At 39.6% G+C, this 10,235-nt stretch overlaps 1 protein-coding gene across 24 annotated transcripts in view; it reads left to right on the forward strand.

The window, feature by feature from the left end:
• Ncor1 (nuclear receptor corepressor 1) overlaps positions 1 to 9,995 on the forward strand; it is a 150,633-nt gene extending 140,638 nt beyond the window's left edge. For 19 of the 24 annotated variants that reach the window (XM_028776610.1, XM_028776609.1, XM_028776615.1 and 16 more), the window contains 4 exons: positions 4,056 to 4,109; positions 4,288 to 4,509; positions 6,032 to 6,208; positions 7,543 to 7,730. In XM_028776610.1, coding sequence (XP_028632443.1) covers positions 4,056 to 4,109; positions 4,288 to 4,509; positions 6,032 to 6,208; positions 7,543 to 7,730 — 641 coding nt within the window. Of the gene's footprint in view, positions 1 to 4,055; positions 4,110 to 4,287; positions 4,510 to 6,031; positions 6,209 to 7,542 lie in introns of all 24 variants that reach the window. The other 5 variants (XM_028776612.1, XM_028776628.1, XM_028776631.1 and 2 more) reach the window with 1 other exon arrangement.
• The last annotated feature ends 240 nt before the right edge of the window (positions 9,996 to 10,235 follow it).

Here is a 10,235-nt window from a genome sequence, read left to right on the forward strand (position 1 = left end):
AAGTGGGATTTCTTTCATGAACCCTAAATAAAACATGCATTAACAATGCTATCTCCAATGTTGCCTTTTTTTTTTTTTTATAGTACTTGAGTTTGATGGTTTTTATAGAGCATTTTGATCCTATAATCAGCAAATTCACAAATAGTTCTTTCTTAGGAATCAGGAACTTGGGTGTTTTTTTAAGCCATTCATCTTCATTGAGAACTAATGCTGAGTCCAGGGCACATTTTTCTTTACGCATGACTAAATTAATTCTATATAGGTTTTTGTTGATTTCTGTCTTGTTTTAAAGCCCATTTGCCCTACTTTTTTAAATCTTCAAATATTTGAAAAACACGTTCTTCGTGAGTCTTGCCTCCAAGTCCTGTTTGATTAATTGTTCTTCACATGTCTTTGTTATATTATCTTACTTTATGTAGCTTATCTTTTGGGAATCTTCTGAGTAATTCAAATTAATGGTATGATGTGTCCTAAATGTATTGTTCTTATTATAGTGTATGAGTATCTTTCCATTCTTCCTAGTGACCTGAACAGCTAAGTTACATGACAGTGTACCTAAAAACAGATGGTCAACACCATCCCCCTTGCTCTGGTTATCCGTCGGACAGGACAATGTACACGTCTTTGTCCTAGCTGTTTTCTAACCTACCAGGACCTGACGATCTCAAGGGTCTCAGTGCGATCATGTAGCATACAGATGCAACTATGATAAACTTACCTGTCTTTAAAAAAAAATAGTAATTGTTGAAAAAGATGAAGTAGCTATTATTGTGCACAACACTACATGTAATTATCTTCATTTTATAAATAAGGAAGGAAATTGAGTCAGAGAGGTTTAATAACTGATAAAGGCCACACAAGTAGTAATAGGGATGGAACTCAAACCCAACATTCCAACCTGAATCTCTTGCTTCTACCAATGTACCCCTTAACTGTTCTGTCCTGGGTCTCCACAGTTGCTGGTAATGTATTCATAAGGCTGTATGGCAGACTCTCGATTTCCTTCAGGCTGATGTCCTTGTTCTGATCAGATCGCTGCTGTACTATTATTTGCATGTCCTTTGCTTCCAGCTAGTTTTATTAATTTACCAATGATAGGGAATCTAGAGAGACCTGTCTCTGATCTATGATTTGCGAGTCTCTTAACTCTGTCAAAAGAAACTCTGTGCTCTGAAAATGAACTGCCAGGCAGACGTGTGACTAGTGCTCACTGAATCTGAGTCTCTAGAGAAAAAGGATGACCCTAACATCACTTGTTGTGAACATATCTTGCTTCCCTTTTCTTCATTTTAGTACATCAAATATAGATTTACTATGGAAAAGTGAGCAATAACATCCAATAGCGGAAGGGGTTTCAGGATAGGAATGCCCCAGATTCTCTTGAAATTATATAATATTGACCAGGAATGTCAGACTCTCACACCCATCCATCACTAAAAACACTACCATTCCAGTTTTAAAGGTTCACCTGCTTATATTCTTAAAAAAATCACCAACAAAAAAAACTGGTGCTTGTATGTGCATACTCTCTTATCTCAGAGATGACCTTTCCAGGCATAGAGACCAAAGGCTGAAGGACAGTCAGGTTGTTGGGGACCATTTCACCCTGGCATTGTTTTGTCTGACTAGTGAGGTAAAATTCTTAACAGATAATGCTGTGAGTTCATCAAGCTGACTTGACTTGATAGCTTTTCCTTTGATAGTATATTTACACTGTCCTAAATAACAGCTCTGGTGATTCAGTGGGCATTTCCTAATAAACTAAGCTGTGTTGATGGGTGGTCTCACAAATGTTTAGTTAAGAAAACAGTTACCTAACAGGAGATAAAGTGTGCTGGCATTTTAAGGCCAAAGTAACAAAACTGTGTTAAAGAGTCTGGGACTATTTTCATTTTATGTGTATGGATGTTTTTGCCTGTATATGTTTATGTATCACAATAGCCAGAAGAGTCCCTGGTACTGGAGTTACAGCTGGCTTTAAACTGTCTTATGGATGCTGGGAATCAAATCCAGATCTTTTGGAAGACCACTTAGTGGTCTTAATCATTGAGGCATCTCTCTCTCTCTCCAGTCTCACGAACCTGGGATTTTTTTTTAATTGTAAGAGCTCTGATTATACAAAAAGGAATTTATAAACACTAAAGAACCAATGGCTCTAGGGTACCATTTAGCCTTCACTGGGAAATAGAACTGAAAAACCAAAAGCCCCCAAACCACTCACTTTACTGATGCCTTCACGGTTTTGAGTGTGCTGCTTCCCATTTGTAGAGTTAGTTCTTCTGTAACCTGGCCCTTGGCTGTTTTCTCCAGGGCTCTCAGCACTTTTCCCCTAACATACTTTAATTTTGGAGCATTTAAAACTGAATTTCATACTGAAACCCCTTGAATTGATATCTGAAGTTCAACTCTTTTTTTTTTTTTTCCCTAGAGTACAGGGTCTTTAATAAAACTGAACATCCACTCTACTGGCCACAAAGCTCCCGTTCTTTCCTAACTGGTTGATGTCAATCCACTCCTTTCTTGAGCTCCTCTGTTAGGTCAGCTCTCAGGTGCTTTTCTTTCCTATTGTTTATAAACAAATGTCACATCTCCTTTAAGATAAGAAGGCATTGGGGCTGAAGAGATGGTTCAATTCCTAGCAACCACATGGTGGCTCACAACCTTCTGATGCCCTCTTCCGGCGTGCAGATAGAGTACTCATAAATAAATAATTTTTTTTAAAAAAATCAAAAAACAAGGAGGCCTCAAACTGCATTGTGACTTGATTATCTGAGGGCTTTATTAAGCACTTAAATTATATGACCCCACGGATGTAGAAAACGGCAGTTGGAGACTAGCTTGGTCTACATAGAGGGCCAGGACAGCTAGGGCTGTACAGATCCTGTGTATATTTTTTTCAAAAAGTAGAAAATGGCATTTTTTACTAATTTAACAGGCGATGCTGAGCTATATATGAAAACAGCACATTTAACTAAGCTGTGAAAGGGAGGAAGGGCCACAGTGTGTTACCATTGTCTGAGCTAAATAAAATTGTATTCATCTGAATTTTTGTATATGTGTGTGGCTTTTTGATAAAGAGTTTCTTATTCTGGGACAGAGATCTTCCTGCCTCTGCCTCCCAGATGCTGGACTAACACATACCACCACACCTGTTCTCAGTGAGTTACTTTTTAGTGTATTGTGGTTCAGTCAGTAATGGCACACTAAGTAAGTTGTATAAACTTTGTGTTATTTCAGTCTGACTTCACCCACTGGGTTGCTTGTAGTTGCTGTTTTACAGCCCCTCCCCCTCCTCTTCCTGTCAGCTTCAGACTGCTCTAGTCAAGAATGTTAATTTCTAGGTATGTGTTCTTCATAAATGGCTCTCATCCTTTGGCAGAAGTCTACCTCCCATAGTATACAGTGCTCAGGTATCGTTTGTTTACACATCTACATAATTACAATTTTTTTTCCTTTTATCATTTTCAGTAGCAAATAAGTAATAGAAACAACTTAGATCTCCAGGTCCCTTCCCTTTATGCCACAAAATGCTTTTATAGTTGATTTTCATTTCATCTATGTCTATCCAAGTTGCACATTGTAAGTTGTACAGTTACCAGGAATAGGTGATGGATGACTCACGGCAGAATCTTCTTACCCAGGGAGTCCCTAAGTGCAGAGCTTTCACTTAGCCCTGGGAGCACCATTGCTCCAAATACTCAAACTTGACTACTAGCATTTTCCAAGGGTTCCTGAAGACCAGGCTTTCATCCCTAGGAAGCCTGGATTCCGGCTCTGCAAATAACTTTCCCCTCTTTTGTATGTGTGTGTCTTTCCCCCTTTAGTGATGCGACATTTCTTTCTCTTTTCTGAATTAATTTGTTTTGAGTTTTTAACCTGACCTGACTTTACTTCCTAATATCCTCCCTACCCCCAAAGAAATACTTTTATTTCATCTCCACGTAATAAATGAAATGTATGTAGAAAAATTAAAAGGTTAACTTTTATTCTAGAAATTCTTGAAACTTTGTGTCATGATGAGCTCATCTCAGTTAACCTAATTTGTTTGAATACAGCAGCTGCTCAGCCAGGAACAGAGATCTTCAATCTGCCAGCAGTTACCACATCAGGTAAGATCCTTAAACACTTGATGAGAAAGAAAGGAGCGAGACAGAGAAGTAGTAGGGATGACACGGAATACAGCATTTCACTGTGGAGTTTCTGAGTGCTCTGAATTCACTAGCTGGAGAGCCCATGGTTTCTTTGATCTGCCTCAGAAACAAGAAGTAAGCTGCTTTGTCTCCTCAGGGGCAGTAAGCTCAAGAAGCCATTCTTTTGCTGATCCTGCCAGTAATCTTGGTCTAGAAGACATCATCAGAAAGGCTCTCATGGGAAGTTTCGATGATAAAGTTGAAGATCATGGTGTTGTCATGCCCCATCCTGTGGGAGTTGTGCCTGGTAGTGCCAGCACCTCGGTTGTGACTAGCAGTGAGACACGGAGAGATGAAGGGGACCCATCACCTCATTCAGGTAAGGTTTTCAGGTAAGGTTTTTAGTGTTCTGCTGCTACACTAAGTTCTGAAGGATTACTGAGAGAACGCATGTGCTAGAAAAAGGTGTTGAACCGACCTGAACTAGAGTTACAGAAGGCTGTGAACCACCAAGTGTGTGCTGGGAATTGAACTTGCGGTCTGTGCAAGAGCAACAAGTGTTCTTATTAGCTACTGCACCATCTCTCTGGCCCCAGAAGTGTGTTTTGCTATGTCATTTACTATTCTAATAGAAACAGACAAATCTCAGTGCAGCTGCAAGTCCCAGAGGAGATGACAGAAAGGAAGCAAGGGCCTTTCTGGCAAAGGCAGGCATACGCGCCAGCAGTGACGCTGCTCACCTGGGCTTGGTCCCCAGGATCAACAGGACAGAAGGCAGAACTGATACTTGTACTCCTACCCCATACACCTCAGAGAAAGAGAATTTTAAAAAGAAAATTGTTTAAACCTACAGTCCTTGAGATCCCAGAACCCAGGTCTTGCAGACCCAAGTATTACTGTGTCTGCAATTACACAACATAACTATAGGGTCTGGCATTACTAATACAAGAGTGTATGAAGTCATTTACAATCTATAAATCAAACCTACAAAAAAAACCTTATGAACACTATGCTTTCAGTATTTATATACAATCCCTTTATCTTTTAAGAAATTATCTTGCCGGGCGGTGGTGGCGCACGCCTTTAATCCCAGCACTTGGGAGGCAGAGGCAGGCGGATTTCTGAGTTCGAGAGTTCGAGCCTAGCCTGGTCTACAGAGTGAGTTCCAGGACAGCCAGGGCTACACAGAGAAACCCTGTCTCGAAAAACAAAACAAAACAAAAAAAAAAAAAGAAATTATCTTTTATGATTTTTGGGTTTGTTTCCTGTTTTCTGTTTAAAAAAAAAATCTTTCTATGGTTAAGAAAAAGGTAAAGGCAATAACCGTTTAGCATTTGCCTCCTATTTCTCCCTATAACCTAAACATTAAAATTTTGTTTCTGCTCTCCTAATTTTTATTGCTTACATATTTCTGTGCTTTAAAATCAGTTGGCAACTATTAGGAAGCTAAAGTGATATAACTGGGGTAAGGTGCAACTGTTGGCACTGATGAAAAATATGTGCTAAGTGATGTGGGTTTAGAACCCAGTCATATCTGAGTGCTGTCAACTGTGTGGTGGGAGGCTACAGAGCACCAGTGAGATGTACAGAGTCTCTGTGAAGTCCTCAAGTAAATGCAGATCTGCTGCAGCCTGTCCTTTACTTCTCCAGGAGTTTCTTTTAAACTAGGTGGAGGTGGGGGCAGAGGGAAGCAGATGGTTCCTACCATAACCTACACAGTCTTAAGGCCAGCGGCATTCCCTTTGTCACCATGCTTTTAAGGTTAGAGGATGAGAATGTGCCTCCATCTGGATTCTTCACTTAGTGTTATATAGTCAACATTTTGGGAGGGTTTGTTTTTGTCACTGAAAACTTAAATTATTTATCAGTAATCAATAATTTAATTTGAATTTCACTTTTAGGAGTATGCAAACCAAAGCTGATTAACAAATCAAACAGCAGGAAGTCTAAATCTCCTATTCCTGGGCAAAGCTACTTAGGAACTGAAAGACCCTCTTCTGTCTCCTCTGTACATTCAGAGGGTGATTACCACAGGCAGACACCAGGATGGGCCTGGGAAGACAGACCCTCTTCAACAGGTGAGAAGCCTCACTTAACTGATAAAATGATTTTGAGTTTTATCAATGCTTTCTTAATATTACTTGTTTGTGAATTAGATGGTACAGTTTGGGCAAGAACTGACTGTAGTTTTTCTGTTATTGCTTGGGTCTATTGCCATAAGAGACTTTATATTTACGTGATCCATACATCACTATCTCTGTACTCTGCTTGTGGTAACCAGTATTTGCAATTAAGTTCGGTTCTAGCTCTTCCATAGACTGTGGTGATTGACCTTTAGCTTTTACTAAGAAATCAAAATCATAACCGGGCAGTGTAATGTTTTGACAAGAGTGTGTTGAGGGGCAAACTTTTAAAAATATAACTATGGAAGTGTAAAAGGATTGCAGGCTGCAAAGGTATTAGAGGAGAATCAACTCCCAAAAGTTGTTCTTTGACTTCATGTCCATACATAATACACAACACAATCAAACAAGAATTAAATATTTTAAAAGCTAGTCTGTTTCTGAAATAAAGTTATTTATGCTTTTCTTTCATGTGGATTAATACACATGTCCCATTCCCCACCCTTAAATATGAACTGAGCCCGCCTGCTGTGTCTAACAATTTCACAATTATTATATCTGTACACTTTAAGGCTTCTGCCTTTTAAACCTCTAATGTCATGTGTAAAAAGGATTATGTATTAGTAATCTCTTACAAAAGCAAAATTTATTACCATACAACACGAAGTGAAGCTGTATCTTCACATGTCAGTGTGTTTGGTTCTCATTCCCTGCCTAGACCCCCCTCTACCCAGCTATTTTCTTACCTCATGGTTCCATTACTTTATTTTAGGGAAGGAAGGAATTATTTGATAAAATATGTCTTACGGTTTTTTTTTTAAGCTGATAGATATGCAATGGAGAAATAAATCACAAAGGGAATTGGTACTCTTGTGCCCCCATTTAAATCTCATACACATTGAAGTTGGCCAAGTGAGATCGTGTAGAGGTCACACAGCCTGGCTAAAAGCTTCATCTATTTGCCTCATTCTGAGCTATATTTCTGATTTCTACTGGAAAGTTGCTAGTATGGCTAGACTCCTCTGATTAAAGCTTAATATTCAATAGTTTCCCTACTTGAATTCTCCAAGGAGACACATACTATGATGTCACAAACTTATCACCCCACTCATGTGGCTACTTGTATTATTAATCCTTTTTAAAGTTAAACTGATTATTGGCCTTTCCTTGCCATTCTGTTTTCAAGGCATTACAAAAGACCATTTTCCTAAACACTCTTCTTGCTTTGTTCCATCCTCTAAAGACTGCACTGAATGCTAACACTGAAAACCTCACTTTCCTTTTGGCAGGTTCTACTCAGTTCCCGTACAACCCTCTGACCATACGGATGCTGAGCAGTACACCACCAACACCGATCGCATGCACCCCGTCTGCCATCACCCAAGCAGCTCCACATCAGCAGAACCGCATCTGGGAGCGGGAACCTGCCCCACTCCTCTCAGCACAGTATGAGACACTGTCTGATAGTGACGACTGAGCTGTGCAAAGCAGAGTGCTCTGGCTTTGTTTTTAATTGCAGATTAAAAAAAAAAAATCTGCCCTCCTATGATTTGTGCCCAGAGACTTCTCAGGAGAGCCAGGGCCATGGATGAGGAAGAAATGATGGAAATTCATTTGGAAAATCAAATAGGGGAGAAAAATCTGCCTCTAATACAGGCAATTCAATGGATTATAACAGTGGAGGGTTGAAGTGTAGAGTTTTTTTTTTTTAAGTGGACAACTCTTGTTCTTACATCTGTTTGTAAAGGAAACCATGATGTCTTTAAATCACTCTTCTGTAAATAGATGACCTTTTTGCAGTGTAGCCCCTTGCTGTAGTATCTGGTGTACTTAAATTTAAATCAGCGAATCAACACTGGGGGTAATTTTAAAAATTCTTTGTGTATCTTTTTAACCCCAGCCTTCTAAACCACCTCACACAGCCCAGTTCCACAGTGCTGGCTGTCATGGGCATTGTTCTTTTGTTTTCTCTAAATTCAGCTTTCCCAGTGATGTTTAAATCTTGTGGAAATATTTAGGTTTTTAAACATACCCTGTCATAAAGCCTGTATGAGGTCAAAAAGCAACAGAACTGTCATATTGTAATTTTCCAGTGCAGGCTTTATTTCTTCATTAGTAGCACTGAAAAAAAAATTACTGCATGGGTATGTTATAGTTCAGTTTTAAAGTTTAAAAGGCTTATTTGAGGCATACCTCAGTGTTTATGCACACTGGTAATTTAACCGTGCCCCTAAGTATTCTGCATTTGATGCAGCCCAACAAAGCTTCTGTTCTGAAATAAATTTTGACTATCCTGTCCATAGCTACAGTACATCATTTGTGACATAAGAGTCTTCGTTTCTCAGGTTTCAAACAAGAATATACACGCTTTTCTTTAGATATAGAATTGGCGGAGTTAAAAAGATAACAATCTGTATAGAACCTTTCTCTGTCTTCCAGGCTTGTTTTTATACTGCATCCTGAACTAACCGTTGAACACAGTACTCTTCTCTACATCAGTGCCCACTCTCTGTTTCTAGGGAACACCGGTAAAGTGTTTTCATTTCACAGATCCTTAAGGTGCAAGTAATTTAAAGACTGAATTGTAAACTAATTATGGTACTGCAGGATCACTTTTATTCACTAAGAATTGCTTGCTGTGGTTCAGATTTGTTCTCATGGCTTTATCATGGTGTTTAGGCTTCCTTCCACTGCATACAGATGCTTAGTGGTTTGGGGATAATGCCACTATGAGCTAGAAGGGGAAAGGAGGTCTTCAGGAGACCTGAATGAACTTCTAGAACTCAAGTCTCTAGAACCACTGCCCGAGCACCTCTTAGCATCTATCTAGACCACAGGTTTTCTAATCCTTTTTAGATGAAGATGCAGGCTAGGTATTTGTCCATATAACTCAGTAAATAAGAAAGACAGACATTTGAGATCTTAAACTTCAGCTGTGCATCATAGCACACACCTTTAATCCCAGCTCTCAGGAGGCAGAGGCAGGCAGATCACTTAAGAGTACAAGGCTAGCCTGGATTACAAGATGAGTTCTGGGCCAGCCAGAACAGGATTCTTATCATTTGTTACTCCTTTTACAAAGTCACAAACATAAAAAAGACTAAATGTTCTCATTAGGTTTACTGCTGACGGTGCCTCCCTGCCAAGTTACAGTCTAGAACTTAGTAAGTCACTTTGTCAACTGGCCCAAAAAATGATGATGATGACTGACCCCGACTGTCTTACTGTGCTTCAGGTTGGGGTCATCTAAGGACCAGTCAGCCTAGCTTGTTTTCTACTCTTGTAGCCCCTCCTGAAGACTGTGCCATGCTCAGGACAATACAACATAAAATCCAGAATCATTTCTTAGTTCAAAACAACAGAACAGAATCCTCACAAAGTTTACCTAGGGAAGTGGAGGTCGTCTTACCGTGATACTAAGGGCAGAAGCAAGTACTGAGTATGACGTCAGCTGCAAATCAAGGTGTAGCATTTGTTGTGGGCCAACACTATATCTGTAACACATGCACATGCAACTAAATCAAGGTCTTCCAGCAGAGGTAATATTCTGACAATTTTCCAGCCTATTTAGTGAGGAATTTTATACTACACTTTAAATTTTCATATGCTGTGATTGTCTTACATACACTTATAAGCCCTGAAAACCCTAGTAACATGGTATAGTTTAAAACTTTAATATGAAATTAAATGTAAATTGTTTAAAGTTGTAATCAGTAAAAGGAGATGGCTCCCTTTGTCTCACTGCCTTTTGTTAACAGTGCAAATGAATGCTGCTGGGAGCACACCACAGACTGTGTCCCCCAGCCACATGACATGAGGTCAATCACCATGGAACATTAAAAAGCCTAATACCTAACTTGGGTAACTCTGGAATTATGAAAAAGTAAGCCGGGTGGTGGTGGTGCACGCCTTTAATCCCAGCACTTGGGAGGCAGAGAGAGGCGGATTTCTGAGTTCGAGGCCAGCCTGGTCTACAGAATGA

The sequence above is a fragment of the Grammomys surdaster genome, unplaced genomic scaffold (genome assembly GCF_004785775.1).
Source record: "Grammomys surdaster isolate TR1022 unplaced genomic scaffold, NIH_TR_1.0 270, whole genome shotgun sequence".
Lineage (NCBI taxonomy): Eukaryota > Metazoa > Chordata > Mammalia > Rodentia > Muridae > Grammomys > Grammomys surdaster.